This window comes from Adiantum capillus-veneris, chromosome 19, assembly GCF_014529385.1.
Source record: "Adiantum capillus-veneris isolate H3 chromosome 19, ASM1452938v2, whole genome shotgun sequence".
Taxonomy (NCBI): Eukaryota; Viridiplantae; Streptophyta; class Polypodiopsida; order Polypodiales; family Pteridaceae; genus Adiantum; species Adiantum capillus-veneris.
In genome coordinates, this window is record NC_140949.1 from 49,167,379 (window position 1) to 49,187,942 (window position 20,564).

The 20,564-nt window shown below is 42.8% G+C and overlaps 1 protein-coding gene across 3 annotated transcripts; it reads right to left on the bottom strand.

Annotated features, from left to right (window-relative positions):
• Positions 1–3,115: 3,115 nt before the first annotated feature.
• LOC147433987 (uncharacterized) lies at positions 3,116–7,445 on the bottom strand. Of its 3 annotated transcripts, XM_086490617.1 has the most exons (7): positions 4,969–7,445; positions 4,748–4,894; positions 4,613–4,669; positions 4,020–4,153; positions 3,921–3,945; positions 3,718–3,774; positions 3,467–3,647 (listed from the first exon to the last, which is right to left on the bottom strand). In XM_086490617.1, the coding sequence occupies exons 1-7, from the start codon at positions 5,000–5,002 to the stop codon at positions 3,613–3,615; spliced, it is 489 nt and encodes a 162-aa protein (XP_086346743.1). In that variant the 5' UTR covers positions 5,003–7,445; the 3' UTR covers positions 3,467–3,612. The 3 variants fall into 3 exon arrangements, with proteins under 3 accessions (XP_086346742.1, XP_086346743.1, XP_086346741.1); XM_086490616.1 differs by lacking the exons at positions 4,613–4,669; positions 4,748–4,894; positions 4,969–7,445 and having other exon boundaries at positions 3,116–3,647; positions 3,718–3,945; positions 4,020–4,255; XM_086490615.1 differs by lacking the exons at positions 3,467–3,647; positions 3,718–3,774 and having other exon boundaries at positions 3,853–4,669.
• Positions 7,446–20,564: the final 13,119 nt, after the last annotated feature.

The window sequence follows — 20,564 nt, forward strand, 5'->3', positions numbered from 1 at the left end:
TGTGGGGTTTACCTCGTAGTTGAGAGTATTCGCTTGCAAACTTTGCAAGGCATAGGTGCTGTAGACTCATTGGGCGTGAACAATATTTTGTCACGATGTCGTCGAAGAAGATATTTTCGTCATCAGGATCGAGAGAGTCTAGCGCTGCTCTACGTTTTAACAATAATGTCCTTTGGTTTGCGTAATATGCATTTACGAATACGAACTGCCTTGAAGCGTTGTGCAGCGGTAAAGAAAGTGCAATGTATGTAGCTTGTTGAGACGAAATCTCTTGAGCATTAATTAGAGCACTCCCAAGTTTTTTAAGCCTTTCCAATGTTTGAAGATTTTTTTGCTTGCAAGTGTCCAATGCGCTTCAGAAGGCTTTGCTTAGTGTGGAGTCAGTTTTGGTCATATATGATGTGCAGTATGCAGCTGCTCCATGGGCGTTGAAGATAAACTGGATATCAGTGTTGGCATCCCAGAGTGTAGACAACGTTTTGTTAAAGTTGTTTGTATAGATATCCTTGGGTTCTCGTTCCAGCAAAAGTGTTGGTTCTGTGATTTTGACTGAGAGTGACTCGATGTAAGTTTCTTCATCCATGGAGAGGTAGTCCATCCATTCGTTGAATGTCATGTGAGGAGAGTGGCCAAGGTTTGCTAGTCTCTCATCAATTCTCTCCTTGTTTGCAAGTAGAGCCCTCTTTTTTTCTTCACTCATCACAACAGGAAGCAAGATTACTGTCTCTCTTGAGGGAGCACGCGGAAACCAAAAACGACATGCTGTTTTTCTCTTCTTGCAAGCCTTGCGATGAGAGTGTGTTTGCGCTGCTCTCAATGTCTCATGCAACAAATCTTTGTTGGTTGAAATGTATTTATCCACAAAGGCTATGATATCGTTGTTTGTTGCAGCACCAAAGGATGGTGCGTCCTTGATCCAAATCAACCCGTGATCATGTTGGCTTCCTTTGTGTTGGAACTCAGTAACAAAAAAGTAGTCGGCGACTTTTTCCAGGATAGCACTATCTCGTTTTATCTCAAGTTTCATCGCTTTGAACCTATGAACATAATATCTTTCCGTTGTAAGTGGATCAGCTCGGACAAGCGCTCGAATGAATGCAGTATTGTTTGGGTAATCGTCCTCTTTAATTTGTGGGTTCAATTTCTTGAGACAGGCTTGTAACGGATCCCATCTTTGCTTAGCACAGGAGAATGTCACAAAAAAAGTGGGATGGCCTAGTTGTCTAATCATAGCAAAGATATTGCGTTTGAGCTTGTTTTTGTAGTCTATTGATGTGCGCAAATTTTCGAAGTCATGGTAACCAATTTGTGAATTTAGTATTTGCTCAATGTTGGTGGTGGCCTGGACATCTTTTGCTTTGAGTTGTTTGTCTTGTAGTTTTCCTTTTCGAAGCCGCACCCATATAGATGACAACACTTGAGAGATGATGATTTTCATTGTCTTGAAGAAAAGGTTTTCGATGTTGTTTGCAAACCTTCTATCTTTATTTTTAAGCTCCCATTGTGCAACTTTTTGGTATTGCTTCTTCGCGATGCCATGGTATTTCCTTTTATGTCCAAAGAAAAGCGACGGGAATGATAGCTCCTCGCAAGCATCGTCGTCAAATATGCTAAGTGGACTATACCCTTCACAAGGCGCCACAGTCAAAGCTTGACCATTATGGTCGACAACCTGCTGTGCAGAGTAGACACCGTGTATGAGCGTGTCAGATTCTTCAACCTCTCCGTCTTCGTTATTGTTGACATCAGCCACGGCACAGTCAACATTAAATGAGAACGTGGAAGCCCATGTATCATGCACGGAGGCTTGATGCTCAATGTATAACGGTGTTTCCAAGAGACGAGATAATGCCTCGACTACGTACGCTGGACAGACAGATCCGCTTAAGTATGCATGGCTGTACTCTAACTTTCGCTTGATCTCAATCAAAATAGTTGCTCCGTCATGCATAAAGCGAGGAAGGATTCTTTGCACTCTCGACAAGTCCGCCATGACATTCACAATGCTGCCTCGTAACCCGTATTGACCTTCATAGTTAAGCTCACGTATGTGTGCGAAAGGGATGCGAAGCGAAACCAGACGAATCTCCAATGAATTCAAGTCTTCAACAATAGCAATTTTAGGGTTGAAAGTCGTTTCACCATGCATACAAAAGCGTGGAACTATTTGTTTTGAGAGAGAATCTTTGCAAGGTTTGCACACTTGGAGTGATTCAAAATTATCCAAAGACATGTTTGGTCTCAATATTTTAAGAAAAGAAGTGGTGCGTCCATCCAATGGCTGTAAATTTTTCTGAAACAATAATGTATCACATGAGACACATGGATGCATAGGTGTGTCGTTTATGGATTGGAAAAATTTCTTGTGTCTAAGCTTTTGTCTCCTTGGATTTGAAGAGGTGTGAGTTCGTGACGCGGAAGCATTGCACATGTTATATATATATTTTTTGATTTGATTCAAGGTGAGATTAGAACACACCAAAGCTTTGAAACGAGTAGCAATTTCTAGAGCTTTTAGTGTTGGGGAGTCTTTTATTAAGTCTTGTAAAATGCATGTATCATTTTTTGACCACACACATCTAGTGCGTTTGTGCTTTTGCAATGTTGCCGGCAGTGCAAGGAAACCGTTGCTGGTGTCGAAGAGCATCAGATGGATGATTCTAGAAGAACTTGTTGCAACAACACTACCAACTTGCTGACTCCTACAGTAATATTCTTCGTTAAAGAAATGCACAATACATAAGACACCAAACATTTGAGCCACAAGCGAGATCAAGTTAATGCTTAAAAGCTTTGAAGTGGTTCTGCTATTCAAACGCTCAAGTAAGATTTGCTGTAAATTTTGAGGACTAGTATGAACATGCCACACTTTTATCCAGGTGTTGTAAGTCCCCAAATCATTTTCTTGCAACATACGAATGATTTTGTCAAGAAGTGTTTGCTTCAATAACTCCAAAGAGCAATCAACTTTTAGAATGTACAAAAGAGCCTTAAGCACATCATTGTTGAAGCGGTCTTTTCCAAAAAAGGACATGTCAATACCATACACGAGATCGTTGAATCAAAAACAGAAACTGTCACTCAACATAATTGCACAAAATGTAAGCCAAACAATTAGTTTGCTATAGTTCGAATGAGACTATACATAAGAGAACGCTATCTTGTGGAAGGATTACAAAAGGCTTTTTTGATAGAGAGCAGTTCTCGATAGGAGTTCTAAAAAAAAAGGGTTCAAAGCTATTAAGAGTTTAGAGTACGTAATCAAGGACAGCAAAGTGTTTCTAATGTTGTGACTGGTAATCAACCAAAAGACCTTGCTTATCAATAGTAAACTCTCCTATCTTCTTGACACTCATCTAAGATGATTTCAACTCCACTACATTACTATTGTAGAGGTCAGCAAAGGGAAGCGATAGACGCAAGACCTTGTCAACCAATTTTTCCTTCACGTCCACATTAATGCAAGAACCTCCTTGTAAAGTGACCTTAGCTGGCAAGCTAGGCACCTTCAAAATAGCAGAGTTCTTTTGATAAGAAAAGCAATATGGCTCTGAAGTTTGTCTACTCACGAAATTTCCTTTGCAAGCCTCACAAATATACTCAACACCAACATTATTGACATTCACGATCTCCAAAGTTCCAAAAACCTACAGCATTAGAAAAGAACAATAAGATCAATCTCAAAATGGTTGCATTTAAACTCCATTCTTAACTCACCTTTTTTCCAAAACCCAAAGCTGCTATTTGTTTCTTCAATGCATCTTTTAAGCTGGCCTTCCAAGCTTGAGGCAAAGCACAGAGTATTGTAGAATCCACAATTGATAAAGTGTTGGAACATTGCTTGAAGATATTGATATTGCGTGCCACACAACCATAAAACCCATGCTCATTGACACCATTGACCATATGATGGTAGTCACCTCGTCGAGATGGCACAAACAGGAGCTGAAACAGAATTCTCTGTAAAGGCTCATAAAAAATCAGAACACAAGAATTTCAAGAATCTGGAGTAAATTTACCGTGGCCCGATCAGATGACGCAGGACCATCGCTTATCATCAAACGAGCGCTACTAGAACCATCAGTTTTGGATGTAGTCTCAATTCTCACAACAGTAAATGCAATTGTCACCACGGTGTCCACAGTTGTAGTTTCTTTCAAACAAAGCAAATCACAAATTCTATGCTCAGGAAACAAAACCAAATCACATTCAAATGGTTCCCCCTTGATAGCGATAGTTGTTGCGTCAGCATGCAATGCTAACTAAAAGGTTCCACCATCATTGTGAACTCTTTGCTTTATGGATGCACCCTCTATGCGTACAAAGTCTCCCACCCCAAAAGACTTAACAAATTGTGAGATGTATCTTTCCCCCACAACAAATGTTATTGTATGCCTAGCTTCTTGATCAACTAAATCAGCCTTCAAAAATCTTGGATAGGTAGCATTTTTGATTTTGAAAGTTCCATACTTGCATAAAACCTTGCCCAAAAACGCAAAGCGAAAATTTATCAGCTCTGATAGCTCTGAAATGAGGAAGGTTGGAGGGCCTTTAGGAGCGAGAGCGAGCTGAGAACCAAATGTTTCAGCAATAGGTTGAGGCTTTGACACACCATGGTGTTCAAGAGAGCGAGAAGACGAGATTTCAAAAGATTTCTTTAAGATTTTACCTGCTCACAGAAAACAGCAATATGATTTACACACCACATAAACAAACTGAATACTCAAAACCACATCTAATAACATACTTCTCGCATTTGTGTAAGCCTTTTTCAATGCTTTCGCTTTCGGACTCAATTTCTTAAGAGGGGACTGCACTTTGGATTCCGACAGTGGGCTTGAGATCAAATTTGTTGAGCTAGTTTCAACATGCTCTTGTGACTCAATACAAGTGTCTACATAAAAACAATTTCAAGAATCAAGGATTAAGAATTCAAGTTATTTCAGCAAACCATGTCAAAAAACATACCTTTCTTCTCAACGTCAATGTCCATTCCTTCCATATGGCTTTAACAATTTCAAATCTAGTCTGCGAGGTAAAAAGAGGTTCAAGGCAGCGTTGTGCCAATGGAGAAAGACAAAAGATAGAGGAGGTAAGCTATAGAAGTATGCACAAGGGGCCAAGACCAAAACTTAAGCTAGAGAATATGGAGAGAACAGCTAACGTATGAGACAGATCAAGAGCAGGAAAGCCTCAGCTTACAGGAAAATGGGAGAAATGTGTGGACAGAGCTTGAGGGATTTCTGGAGCATAATAGAGTTAATAGGGAGTAAACTCTTGAGGCATAATAATGAAATGCTCACAAGGGATAGCAATATATAAAAGGCATTGTGGGATATTCATGACTGTGTGTATGTGTGAGGCACAGAGAGAGAGAGAGAGAGAGAGAGAGAGAGAGAGAGAGAGAGAGAGAGAGAGAGAGAGAGGCATGCATAAAGAGGCTAAGTTATGAGAGAAATAAATAAGGGGAGCAAAGAGTGGGCATTAAAGGACAAGGATACTAATATATACACCACTATGGATATTCATGAGTGTGTGTGTGTGTGTGTGAGAGAGAGAGAGAGTGAGATAGGAGGGAGAGTGAGAGAGAGGAGCACGTATGTGGAGGCTAGATGATGAGAGAAATAAATGATGGAAGCAAGGACTGGGTCTTAAAGAATAACAATTATACCTTTTACAAGGTATCAATAAAATATTTATAAAAGATCACAATAAAGCAGCAAACTTATGATTTGGACAACTCAACTCAAAAAGTACCCAATCAAATTTAACTAATTGGCCGTTTTTTAGAAATAAAAATGCATTCAAAAGACACGAAATATCTGCAAAAAAAAAATAAACAGTCGCAAACTCAATATGGCTGTTACACTGTCAAAATGGAGCCAATAATCTCACAAAAAAATCACAACAAAATTAAACAATCATGAATTCAACCTGGTTGTCACACAGTCAAAACAGAGTCAATAATTTCACAAAACAATCTGCAAGAAATTATACTGTGGGCTCATTATTCACTCAGAAATCCTGAGTATCTTCTATTGCTGGAAGAAACAATCAAGACCCAATCTGGTGTCGATTTTCTACAAGGAATTATTGCATCAAAAACTTAAAGACCCAAAAGCCTGGACCAAACCAAACCCCCAATTTGATAATATACCACCTGCGCATGAAAAACTCAGCAACAACACACAATACAAACTAATTTGGACGACAAAACCCCCTCACCTCCTACTTCTCATGCCAATACTGCACTTGTACCAGAGAGAGCCTGACAATTGCATGCGCAGACAATGCAAAGGCCTTCAAGACATACCATACGTAAAAGCATTATGAGCATCTAACAATTGAAATAGCACAATCGAAAGCAGCATGAAAGCCAAATGATACCAGAATGAGGCATAATCGAATGCACTTGAGTACAATCCCAATTGTCAACAAATCTTAGAAAACCCATTAGGCTCAAGTTACCCTTAAGGCTGAAACAGCCCACGCATCGAAGTGAACCACACACCTCCCAATGAAAGCATAAAAAAGCGAGCCAGCGTTCTCAATCACACGTCTAAATTTGAAGCAGTGATTGCACACAGGCAGCAGAAACGAATGTCGTTCAACTGCAAGCAAACTCTTTTGGCAGGCACACCCAGTGCAAAAAACCCAGCTTTCCTTTCAAAACACTCAGCAATGAGTCGACACTATGGACACACTGCACAACGAGCAACAGCCAAGTGTTAGTCGCAGATATGCTTACTAAAATGCAGGGATGAACATCACCGTTGATACAACCCCCCCTACAAAACCAAATCTTTTAACGATGCACGGCAGGAGACTATTTACGCAGTCTTTGCAGATTCGCAAACACCGCAAATGCTACGAAGCGAGAAACCTGTTTTCCCACTGCAAAACAAAACCATGAACCTGTTATGTGCGATCAAACAACTTTTGAAACAGAAAACCAGAGCAAAAACCAGAAAATCACTCAACAACGAATTGACACTATCTTCGAGCAGGGGATTGACATCCAACAGGTCGAACGCAGCATGCAAGGAATGCCTACTGCAGCAGCAAAATCAGTTATTCTTCTACTTCTTGCTCACTGTTACTACCTTCCTGTCTCTAGCATTCCTCTCTAAGCCAGCACCCACACAAATCATGACGAGAAACCAGTTGCCAAAGTCGTATCTTGAAGACCTCACGGACTGCAAGGAATCAAAAAACCATAGCTGTGCCGATCTGCAAGCGAAGTGTGTTCTCCGCAGCTATCACCATGCTCACTCGAGACAGGTGACAACGACAGTTGAGTCTTCAACTCAGCAACATAGCGAAAGGAATCGCCTACGCATTCGAAGTTGCCTCTACCCTTGCATCAGCATGCCCATCAGCAAAACGAGGCCATTCCGATCAGCTTCGAAGGCATTCGCGCCTGAGGGAGTAAAGCAAAGATCTAACATGGCTTATGAAGAGGTTTCGCTTGCTTGAAGGAGTCCCATAACGCAAAAGCCGACACAGCAAAGGGCTGTAGAGATGGCGGTCGCTGCTGTGTTTTCGAGGGAGATGCCACTCGAACCATAGCACGAGCAGAGACTACTTAACTGGCTCCCGCAGACACGAAGGAGCACCATGAAGACGGTGGCTGGAGCGAAGTTGGAGGCTTCTACAGTCGTCGTTGGCGCTCTGGACCGGAATCGGGGGACCAGCAGAGACGAAGCTACTGTAGACATGAAACAGGAGCATGAAGGCGAAGCTCGTCATGGTGCTGGTGCATGGAGCAGCAGCATGGAGATTGCGGCGATCTCTCCAGAGCACACAACCACAGACCAATCCACCGCGCAGAGGCAGAGAGAGAGAGAGAGAGAGAGAGAGAGAGAGAGAGAGAGAGAGAGAGAGAGAGAGAGAGAGAGAGAGAGAGAGAGAGAGAGAGAGAGGGAGTGGGAGCCTCCACCCTGCCCGGGTCGCTGAGGACCTCCCTGTGTGCTCCATCCTCCTCGGCTACGTGTCGTCCACCGTAAACCCTAAACACCCACCCAAGCAATCCTAACACCCAGCAAGCAACCCTAAGCACAGAGAGAGGGAGAGCGAGAGGGAGTCTGGAGAGGTCTCCCTGTTCGCCATGGCGGGGCAACACACCACCACAGCAACACCAAAACCAAGAAAGACCTACCGTGCAAAACCAATAACAAAACCTACACCCTACTCCTACGCAACCCTAGACCTCTTAACCCCTAAAGATTTCACCTAGCGATGAGGATCCTAAGACTCTTCTTAAAAGCCGCACCTTCCATTTCAACCACTCAAAACCCACCAACCCATATCTTCTCGCTTATCCCCCGCATTAAATAATCCTCGCTCATTCCTTTCCAGAACCAAGCCAAGCCTTTAATAAAAAGACCATCATTAAAATTTTTCTCAACCAATAGAAATTTTTTTCCACTGACAACACCCAAAATTATTTTTACTTAGCACAAAAAGTAGAACCATCACTAAGGCCTTATGCCCTTTGGGCAGGCCAAAAAGACTATCTCTCTCTCTCACTCTCACTCTCTCACTCTCTCTCTCTCTCACACACACACACACACACACACACACACATTCATGATTACAATTTACATCCTTACAATACACGTACGTCGGCAGTGCAGTGAGTGCACTTGCAGGCTGAGAGTCAAAGGGTATGTAAGGAGAAAGTAGAGGGAGCCCGGAGCATGATTGCTCTGTATCTGAGCAGCTGCTTTGAGGAGCGGGGATGCCAGGGTTGGGCACTGGGCAGTGGGGTGGAGTCACGGGTGGAGTCCGGGCAGAAGAAGGCATTTTTTGAGAGTGGGGTGGGATAGCGTGTGCAGTTGCAGGCCGTGGACTTGTGGAGGACCTGCAGGATGCAGCTGCTGATCATCTCTGAAGCCTGAGCTCCAGCCTCCACCTCTCGACCTCGAGCAGGCGAGCTATCCCCCATTTTCCATTCCAAAAAAGCTGAAGATGTAACAGAGACGCCCACCTCTCGCTTTCGTGCCTTGAAGCTTGCGCGACGTCCCCTCTCTCTCTCTCTCTCTCGTTGCGCACATGGGAGGGCAACGAGCGGAAAACGCTCAAAAAGAGCATGGACCTCTCCAAACAGGAAAAGTTGACGTTGGGATCGATGGGAGCTCGATCGTTTGGAACGGAGCCAAGCTCTGTGGCGGGAGCTCATAGCACTGCCCGCAAAGCCTCTGCAGATCAACTCCTGCAAAAGTTGCTCTGTGTGTCAGAAAAATCTGCTTCGAACGGAGGCATGTGCGCGTTCCGCAATCGTTTTGATCGGAACGCAGTGCGCACACATGCAGTGCGTTCTCACGCATCCATCTTCATGTCTTTTCAAAACTTGTCGGATATCTCTTCGAGGTCGTTTGAGTTCTCTCTTTCTCTCTCTCTCTCTCTCTCTCTCTCTCTCTCTCTCACACACACACACACACACACACACACACACACACACCCACACACACACACACAAACTAGAGTGCTTCATTAGCGCCTTGGGATGGACAGGAGTAGAGTAGAAGTCACTGACACGATGTAACTAGTCTTGCTTGGTGGGCGTCACTATAGAACATACAGAACATATCCAGATTGACATCAAGTATATATGAGAAAATAAGCGTGTATCTATTTGATACATAGATATGATGATCAAGATTGAGCATGTACTGGTGAGAAAACAAGAAAATGGATAAAGCGTTAATGATCAACTACAACATCAAATGAAGTGCTTTACTGACCTGCAATGTTGTACTGGTGCTTTTCAATTATCCACTCTACAAGACGATATTTGAGTCGAGCTACAATAAAGGAGTGTGAATAGTTAAACATTATGCAATGAAATGTCACAGATTGAAATTGCAAAGTATGTAGTGCATGTCATGCAGAAGTGCCATACAAAAGTATGGTGGAGAGCAGGCACTGTGCTCTTTCCGAAAATTATAAGAAACGGAAGCCGTGCCTAGCCCCGTTGCGTTTATGTGTTGCGCCAAACAAATGCATAGTCATGGGGAATTGGATGAAGATATGAAACTTGCAGTGTAGTGCAATTGGAGTTGCGCTTGTGCAATCGAAACATTCAGTGTTTTGAATATATGTTCTCCGTGCTAGACACAAAACACACATTAAGATAAATACAGGAGATGTAGCATATTGATTAAGCATAAAGAGAAACATATCAAATTTTATGTTTTATGTAAGGTCCGGTACAACGAGTGCTTCTCGATAGATTTTTGCTTGCTAAAATTGCACCATCTCCCTCTTCTTGGCCATCAAATTCTTGTCCTATCTTATGCTATAGCCAACTTTCTGTTTGCGGTGCGCTTTCTCCTTGTATGATGGTACGATGTGGGCCTGATTGCAATGCTCTTCTCGTTGGATTGTTGCCGAGGGATTCTTTGCATACACCTAATTGCAATGTCCAGTTGTGAGCTAGGCTCTCGAGCGAATGGCGGGTGGAATTGCTGATGTACTCAACACTTAGTCGTTTTCGTGGCAAACGAAACCGTGGGATATACGATTGTCGAGAGGCAACTCATGAGCGGTATGCTTGTTGTGACGTGCGCTATAGTGGGTTTGTGGTCTGTTCTACGCATGTGTATGAGGTTGGTAGTTGTCAAGGCGTAGCTCTTTTGGAGGTTGAGATACTTCAGTCTTTGGACAACGTTGATGTGCTCTTTTGGGGGAAGGGTGAGCTCCTTTGAAAGCTCTTTCGGGGGAGACCCTTCACTACCACCCGCTGCGATTTGACATCATTTCTTAGGGCCTTAAGGTCTCCTAACCCCAGGGAGCCAATAGCATGGGAATGGAATCTTTTGAGGAGACGGCTTGTGGATGGTAGGGGGCTTAATGCATGGGCATGGCCCCTTGAGTCATTAAACATGGTGATAAGGTAAGGTATGAATGAGAATTAGGACCTGACAAAGGCTAAAGGAGATTACGGTTATGGACTTGCTACATGAGGCAAAAAACAAGTTTTTGTTTCTGAGAAAGGAGACATGCAAAGTACAGTTTGCCCTTCGTGGAGTGTCTACATTGGTGCTTCCGTGGGCAGGATAACAAGTTGATATAGCTAGGCACTGGTTGCTTCACTTCTTTTAGGGTTGTTTTTAATTACGCCAGCTGGTTGATTCACTTCATTTGTGGGTTGTTTTGACAGATTCCATGCACGGGTTTCCTGAGGCTTCCTCTTCCTACTGCATGGAATCTCTCTCTCTCTCTCTCTCTCTCTCTCTCTCTCTCTCTCTCTCTCTCTCTAAGAGTAGCCAGAGACAAGACAAACCTGGAGAATTTCGAATTGTTTCTACCTCTGGCTTTTGATTGTGCATAGTGAACTTTTTGCCTTTGGCTTTCGATTGTGCACAGTGAACTTTCTGCCTCTGGCTTTCGATTGCACACATTGAATTTCGAACTGCTTCTACCTCTCGCTTCCGATTGCGCATAGTGTAGACTCCAAAGCAATTTTTTTATACAACAACGCATGGTGCTTTTATTTTTAAATAGCTTCAATAGAGCTTTTCATGGAGGCGTCGGTTTTAAAAAAAAGGTGTTGTGCCAACGCCGTGGTGGTTTGTGGCCTCAAAGAGAGAGAAAAGAGCCCTGGGTTCACCAAGTAAAGACTACCTTTGAGTTAGAGAGCCTGAGAAAAGAATGTTGATAAATATAGAATGGAACGAGGCAAGAGAGAATTTTGAATTAAGACCTTGAAATGTGGTAGGCAATGGATGCACATGTTTTACTATAGGATGGACATAACTTGGTTTGAGAAGAGAGAGACGAAATTGAAACAATGTTTATTAGTGAAAGTGTTTGATGTTAATAACGCAAAAACATTGGGCTAAATTGGATAGATGGTTAATAATTCTGCACGTCTGGCCCACATATGGGCACCCGTTCTTGCAATTCTGGGTGAAAGAAATATTGAAATTCATACATTGCAATCTCAATTTCTGAATATGGTTGCTCAATCAAATTAGCTGGAATCGCCTTACCTAGTTTGGAAGAAGAAAAGAAGTCTTTAAATTGAAGCACTTATGAAGTTGTTATGCACAAGTCATTTGAAGAGAGATAAATAAACAATGTCTTAGCTAATAATGATCAAACATATGGAACAAAGAGCTCCTTGTTGGTGTTTTTGTCAATTGTAGTGAATTGATCGTCCGAGACATGCCCAAAAAGCTATGGGTTTGTTTCACTACAAGAGGTTCTTCACACTTGTAACGGATGTAGTGACAAAAATATACGGGGATATTTTTCCCTTCGGCGTCACTATCAGCGTCGCTAAAAACATCACAAAGAGAATGTCGCTATATAACGACGTATATAGTGATGCTTATAGCGACTGCAATTTTCAATTTAGCGACACATATAGAGACACTGCATGACAAAAAATAGAGACGCATATAACGACACCCGAAAATAAATTTTTTTGGTGGAAGGGCATTCATTGTCGTGCCACCCCATTAACCATATTGAACAATAAGTGTCTAGAACAAACATGCTAAATTGACAAAAATATCTCGACGAAAGTATCTCGACGAAAGTGAATTGACAAAACTAATACACTGACAAAATTATACACATCATAGGCAAAATCACTTGATTGTTGACCAATAGTTATGGGTGAAAGCATGTTAACCTGTCGCGCTTTTTGTGCTAGTTAGCAGTTTCAAGTTAGCACATCTTCAAAAAGTTGGGCGTCTGGTAATTTTTTTACAAATAATATCAAAATTTGTCGGAGGTTGTACATTTGGATTCCTTGTTTCAAGTTCTTTCTATTGATATATCATATGTCATAGATCTTAGAGATGTAGCTCAAGTTATTGTACTAGTTAGCATATGTAAAAATTGTGCAGCTAGTTAGCATTGTCCGGGACATGAAAAAGCATGACAGGTTAACATGCTTTCACCCTTATAAAAATGACGGACACACATCATCTCATTATACATGCTATGAGAAAAGAAAACTAGTGCTATCTGGCTACAACTAGATTGCTGTTGACTAATTTGACGTCTCATTGCATCCAAGCGGCATATCTATCGGATTTTGTAGAAAAAAAACAAGACTTTCTGTAACTATAAATATGTAATTACAAAATAATCTAATTTTTAGCTTATTATAAAAATACAACAAATGTGAGAGAGTAAAGTTAAATACTAACTAAGCCGGAGCGAGAACTCAAAATGTCCATAAGGGCGTTTAAGCCCTTTCTACCCACATACTCGCGCTCGTATGGTGTGGGGTCCTGTTATCGATCATTGTTCAAAACATACAAAGAATATGTTATGTTAGAATATAAAAGTACAAATATCCATAACTACCAAACCTAAAGGGCAATGCAAAAACACTTACAATGTCAGCCTCAATGATGTCCATCTGCTGATCCCCAAGTGGTGCAAGCTCCCTGCCTGTACTCGTGCTCTGGTTGCCTCCTTTTGTTGCTTCCACTTGTTAGGATTCTTGTGTGCCGATCGCTTTGCATTCTTCTTTGGATAGCCAATCTGGCATGTTCCACCCATGCTTTATTGCTTTCTGCACTTTAGAGAGCTTGTGCGTGCTTGCTGTACTCGCGTATCTGCACCTTCATCAAGTCTTCATTGAAGCGCTCATCCCGATTTGACACGGGAAACTTGTCATGCATCCTGCCGATGACTGTCTTTTAATTCATTTGGCACTCTACTCTAGGTGTTTAGTATGAAGTGTTAAAACAACTGAGAGAAAAGGCCGCGCATTTGCGAGATCACCTTCTTGCCATCTTCCTTCAAGATGATGCTGTCACTGATGTCAATCGAGTACGCCAAGCCCTCTCGCCTGTGATGCGTGAACCTTGGTGTCTTGGTAGGGATCTCAAGTGGCATCTCGAGTGGCGTCTTGATGGGGGTATAAACGATAGGTGTCTCCACTGGAGTCTGGGCCCCTAAGCGAGGAGTGTCAAGTGGGGTGACTCCCAGAGGAGTAGCGAGTGGTGTGTAGCTAGGAACGATCGATAGCCGTGCAAAACATGGAGTAGAGGACGACGTCATGGGCTGATGTGGGGACGGGCAAAGAAGGGAAAGGTAAGGTGCCTCAACGACTACAACACGGTGTGGAAGCATCAGTGGTGGCTCCTCTACAGCAACCTCCACCACCACTAGAGCGTCGGTGCGTAGAGGAGTGTGTAGATCATCTAGTCAACACCGAACTCTTGGATCGTGCTGATTGCTCCAAAGCAGATGGAGACTCTGAAGGAGTGGAACAACGTGACTGTGCTCTGGAGCGATGACGGTCCTCGTACCACCTCCTCTGCTCAAGGTCCAAGGAAGAAAGAAATTGATCATCATCCATACCTACATTAAATACACGAACATTAAATCTTAATGATGAATGGAGAAGAAATCTGAATTTGATTCATAATTTAAATTTCACAAGTTTAGCATAGAGACAAGAATGGGTAAAACTCCACGTGAATACAATATATATTATAAAAAGGAGCAAAACTGCTCAGATACAATGTCTATGGCTTTAAGAGGTCTCTCTCTCATCCTTTCATAACTCAGCATAACTTCCTATGTTTATATAGAGCTCTCCGTTTTTGCAGATGTCCTCCGTTTAATTTTGTAGGTCCTCTGCATGAATCCCATAGAGAGTAGCAGCGCCAGGCTCGTCTGGCACAACCTCAGCAGCTTCCAAATCAGCATCCTCTCCGATCTCCTTCATTGATGCCAAGGTGATTGGCACCATGTAGCCCTCATACGTCCGTGCACTACAAGGGGTTACCTCTATGACATACCACCAGTTTGGTGCAAACTTTGTAGGATGGAATACCGGCTACAAGAGCCACATAACTTACATGAGTGCTTCCAGACCACCAGTTCTCTAAATTTGGATGTTAAATATTTACAGACTTACTTGGTCACAATGCTCGGGTAGTACAAAAGTGTCTTGAAGGTCGGTCCGCTTTTTGGTTGAGTCCACCTAAAGGAAAAATGACTCTCCTCTGCACACAATAGCGTTGCGACCCTTTTTCTTGAACCATTGCACTTGAACAAATCAAAAAACAATCCTCTATAATATATCCTCAAAATTTCTTCTAGCGTGCCAAAGTAAGTGAGTTCCGCCACCACAAGATCTGCATCAGAGGACCGTCGTCGACTAGATTGTTTGAATTTTTCCATGATTCCACAATTTTGTGTAAAATTCTTTTTGTCAATCCGTTCCACCCTAAAACGTCAACCTTTACAACATGTTATCGTGTATGAATTATACTAAAACCAACAAGGATTGTGAGTGGTCATCCAAATATCTAGAAATCCACGAGTCGTACATTGCAAACATACCTTGGGACTGCAACCTCGCGAGTACTCCCACTACTTCTCAGTCACCTATTCCTCCGCATTATTGTGCGCTTTTCAATTGGTTGTCCAACCATTTCAAGCTCATGAATGTTGGTAGGCTCTCAAGACCCGTCGGATGATGTGTTGGTGGTTTTCTTCCACGTCTGCACTTAGATTCGTGCCCTTTGTTGCTCTTTCTTTGCATTCTCATACTGTGAACTCCATTTTTGCATCATTGGATTGTGAAGCATGCAAAATTGGTTGATCTTAGCCTCTAGATCTTCCGTCATTTTTTTTTCAACACCAAGATTGCACATCACAATCCCATATATGTGCTTATCATCTATGGTGCACCAAAGCGTATCTTGGGCAGCACGATCAAATCCATCTAGCCACTCTCCAATGTAAACTAGGGACTCTTATACCAGCCAACCCTCTGCCATGCTACCCTCCGGATGTGCCTTCTAACACACATATCCCTTGAGCGTTTTCATGAAGCGTTCTAAAAAGAACATCCATCTGGAATGCACTGTGCCTGCTATATCACCTCATCAACTATGTGAACAAGAAGATGCACTTGAATGGTTAGCATGGTAGTAGGAAAGTGTTTCTTGAACATGCAAACAACCTCCACAGCATTTAGTTTGGTGGATGGTATGGAATCTACATCGATTTACTTTTGGGAGATCCATTGCACCAACTTCGCGAGTTTGTAGATTGAGAAACATATGCTAGGGAGCAAACAATCCTCAATGGCCACTGGTAAAATAAGCTACAAAACACATCTAGAAATGGTATTGAACTCCACACACGGATATGCTACGCAATTTCCACTATGATCAATTTCACTTCAAACATACCTGACACATTTTATGCCAACCGTGTGACTTCAAACTAGTAAGCTTCCTTTCTGTAGTGAAACATGTTCGTAGCTAGCGCATTACGCCAGTGGATGTCTGCACACATTGCATGATCTCTTTTACTTTGCGTTCTTGGCCTCCTGTCAAAATCCATGGTGCTTTAGGGAGTTTTATCGATCCATCGAGTGTTGTCTACAGTCAGTATTGCTCCATACGATCCGCATTTCTAAGGTCAACTTTGGCTCCCAAAGTATCTTTCTTGCCTTTGATCAGAATGCCTTTGATCAACGCATTGCGTCAACCTATGTGTCGGCTCATATCCATCACTTCTATGCGAATCCACAATTGTTGTAGCTCTTCCAATAGTGGACGAAGATACACATCCATATTATTCACTTTATACCGCCTTGGCACAATCAAGCTTAGAAATAGGTGCCCCTTCTTGGTAGTCAACCACGGGGGAATGTTGTAGTTGACAATGATAACTGGCCATACACTGTAAGATGTTGACCTCCATAGCCAGGCCGAGGTGCAAATTTTGAGCTTCCCTGGAAAAATACGACTATGTGTCATCTATATGCTTCCATGCCGAGCAATCTGCAGGGATCCATAGCACACCGTCCGAAGATCTATTCTCCTCATGCCATGATGCTAGAGAAGCCATGTACTTACATTCAAAGAAATGCTTGATGCAAGGCAGGAGAGGAAAGTGTCACAACACCTTCTTTGAAACTTTTTGTCCGTGGAGAACTATTCAATATCTCTCGGAATCACATTTTGGACACTTCTCCATGTATACGTATTCCCCTCTGAAAAGAATGCAGTCGTTAGGACAAGCGTGAATAGAATTGTAATCCATCCATGTAGATGGCTGAGACAGTCTCACTGGGTGGGATCCGGCTCTTGTGAGACAAACAGCGGATCAGCCAGTAATTACCACGACAATTACCACAGTAATTCCCAAGGCATATAAATAGGACCCATTACATTATAATCGGGTTGGCATTTGGCTTGGCATTTGTCGGCTGTACTTCTGCTTAACTTTTGATTCATAATCCTTAGTTCCCGAGCTATATCATCTTTATCTGTAATCCTAAATACAGCAGTCCAGTGTACTTCAGTCATACATACTTTGTACTTATTCTCTCTGAATCTGAATCTGAATCTGAATCTGGACATCATCCTCAGTACTTCAGTATGTTTCTCATTCCAGTAGATGTATTCTAGTTCGATTTCTATTTCCTTTTCCAGTCTACTGCTTGAACTAACACATCACCAGTAGCTGTAAACTTCTAACACTGGAATCAACTATCTAAAGAGATCAGCTCCAATTCCATTTTGGCAATCACGGTGGGTAGAGTTGTTGCTCGTTGACTAGAAAACTCATCTCCCAGTTTGAAGTTTTTCAGATGCAGTAATGGCACCCAAAACCAGTCGTGGCCGAAAAGCATCCTACTGTGTTGACCCTATTCCTGAGGAGTCAGAAAGAGACTTTGACCCCAAGCATGAGCTAGTGACTGACATTGAGGCTCAGGAGGAGCACAGTCACACTGATGAGGCGCAGGACTCACAGCATTCTAGTCAGTCTAGATGCAGAAGGGCAGAAAGGGAAGCACGCAAGGCTAAAAGTTCTCAGTCCAGGCAGGGGGACGAGGGCGCCAAAGGCAGTAAAGGAAGTCGCCATACTTCCAGTAGACAAGCTAGGGAGGACTTAAAAACTGAGACGGAGGCAGATATTAATTGGGATGCAGATACAAACAATTGTAAGAAAACTCCAAAGAGGTATCCAGACTCCACAATGAGAAGAGGAAGGACCAACGGTGATCGGCATGATTACACATCCTCGTTGAAAATATCTTTTCTTGTGTTCAAAGGGGGCAAGAAGGATGATCCGGATGTTCACATCCAAGACTTTGAGCAGTATGCCGAGCTGAAAAATATTGATGAGGATGACTGGGGTGAATACTTTCCGCAAACGATGAAGGAGGCAGCGAGGAAGTGGTACTACCATTACTCGGCTTGCCAGCTCAGATCCTATAATAAACTACTTAAAGCTTTCAGACTGGAATATTTCGACAATAGAGGTGATGAGGATATTCTTTGTGAACTGGATAAGATTAAGCAGAAGAAATTGTCAATCCAAAGCTATGTTGAGAAAATCAAGGAGCTGACAAGGCAGCTGCAGGAACCACCATCGGAAAAGCGACTGCGAGCATGGTTCTTGAATGGATTTTGCAGCAAGAAGCTTAGGGAGAAAGAGGTGCCAACACCGATGAAGAAATTCAATGATTTGGTGCAGCGAGCCCTGAAGCTGGAACAACAAGCTAAGAAGGAAAAGGGTCATAAGAAGAGGAGGCCTAGTAGTAGCAGTTCTTCTACTGATGACTTTGATTCAAGCGGAGTTTCCAGTAGTGCTGAGAGTAGCTCACATGAGAAGACCAAGGATAAGCCTAAAAATGGGTCTTAAGGTAGGAAGATTGAAGATATGGCTTGACAAATTGCTGAGATTAGCCAGACCAGACAACCGGTGAGAAGAATGGAGACTTGGTGTTCAAAATGTAAATCTAAGGACCATGTTTCCAATGAGTGTCCATAGTGTACTTATTGTAAAGCCTATGGCCATCTATGGAATAACTGTGGCATTAGGATTCATCATTTCAAAAGGGCAAAGAATTGTCAGTGGTGGCATTTACCAATGCCGAACCAGTAAGAGTGGAAACTACCAACACTTCTCAGGAGGAGAAACTAGGTACCAATGGTACTGGTCCAGGGCACGACAGATACCAAGAAGGTACTGGCCGTGGCCGGGGACGTGGTAATTTCTAGAGCCAAAGTCTGAATTGCTATACTTGTGGAAAGTATGGGCATTTCATGGCTCAATGTCCAGAAACACTTGGGACTGCGGCTACTGAGGTGAAGGTTCCAGAGCCACTTTCGGTACGAGCAGTTACACGAAGCAAAGGAGTAGTGATTGAGGAAATCCCAGAGATTCCAGAAAAACCAGTCACTACTGAAAGCAGCAGATGGGCTCAACGGTATGGAAGGCCAAGGGTAAAGAGAGGTGGTTGATGAATGGCAGGAGCAGAGAGAACTAGCGGCGAAAATCACAAAGGATTTAGCCAAGAATGTGCCAGCAGCCAGAGAGTTCTGAAGCACGGGTCATTCGAAAGATACCAGCCCAATCTACTAAGGCAGATCAGTCAAAGCCCGGCATGCCTAAGACCATGTTGGCTGCAATACAAGGGTTGATTGAAGAGTTGGGAGCTGATAGAGGAGATGAAATCACTAAAATGAAGGAATGGCATTGTGAAGATATTGCTAGTTCTTCAAGCTCCGACAACAACTTTGACCATGAGAAAGAGGAAATTCATGTCAAAATCTGTGACAGAATCTAGAAACTCACTGTGGAGTTGGAAGACATTAGAAGAACTTTGCCTGAAGTAGCAAAATTCATCAGACAGAGAAGGAAGTCTGAGGCGGAGGCCAAGACAGTTGACTTGATGACTGTCAGAGATGATGAAGTGCCGCTAATTCAAGTAGATTACAAAGTTCAGAAACAATGGGAACCACTTTCGAGTGTCATTCTGGATGGAGGAGTAGGAGTAAATATCATGGGAGTACATCTTCAGTAGAGGATGGGCATCACAAACCTAAAGCCAGCACCTTTCAAAGTGCGGATGGCAGATCATCAAGTAGTGCAAGCTACTGGTATGATCGAGAATATGCCGATACGAGTGGGCAAGGATAAGTTCAAGGCCAATTTTCTAGTTCTTGATGTGCAAGGAGCATATGGAATGCTACTAGGGCACCCATGGTTGCGAACGGCACAGGCTGTTCACGACTATGCTAATCAAACTCTGACTCTACAAGGGGCCAATGACAAAATCCAGATTTAGACAAACAACACTAGAAGCTAGAGAAAGGAGCTGATACCTAAAGAACTATGCTAGAAGTATAAGATCAAGAAGATTGAAAGGATGCTAGCAGCTCTAAATATTTTTTCCTTAGCAGAAATTGATCTTAATGAAGTTCTATTGAACAAGGAGCAGGCTGACAAACAGAAGAAGCAATTTCCAGACCAGTTTACTGAACTCAATTCAGGAGAACATTCAGTTCAGTTAACTGGAAGGCCGGAAGAATCAATTGAATCCAGCACGCCATATGAGCCAACACATTCTGGGGAGGACACGGTAAATCAGAACAGTGATTCGAAACTCAAAGGGCCGTCTTGGGATTACGCCGAAGAGTCAACCAAGAGGAAAGGCGGTGGACGTAAACTGGTTACTCCCAGATGACCAAGAGATCGAGGAATGGAATCTAGGCTCTAAGACAACCCTAGAATGATCAAAGTTAACAAACATCACAACCCTACAATGAAGGAGAAAG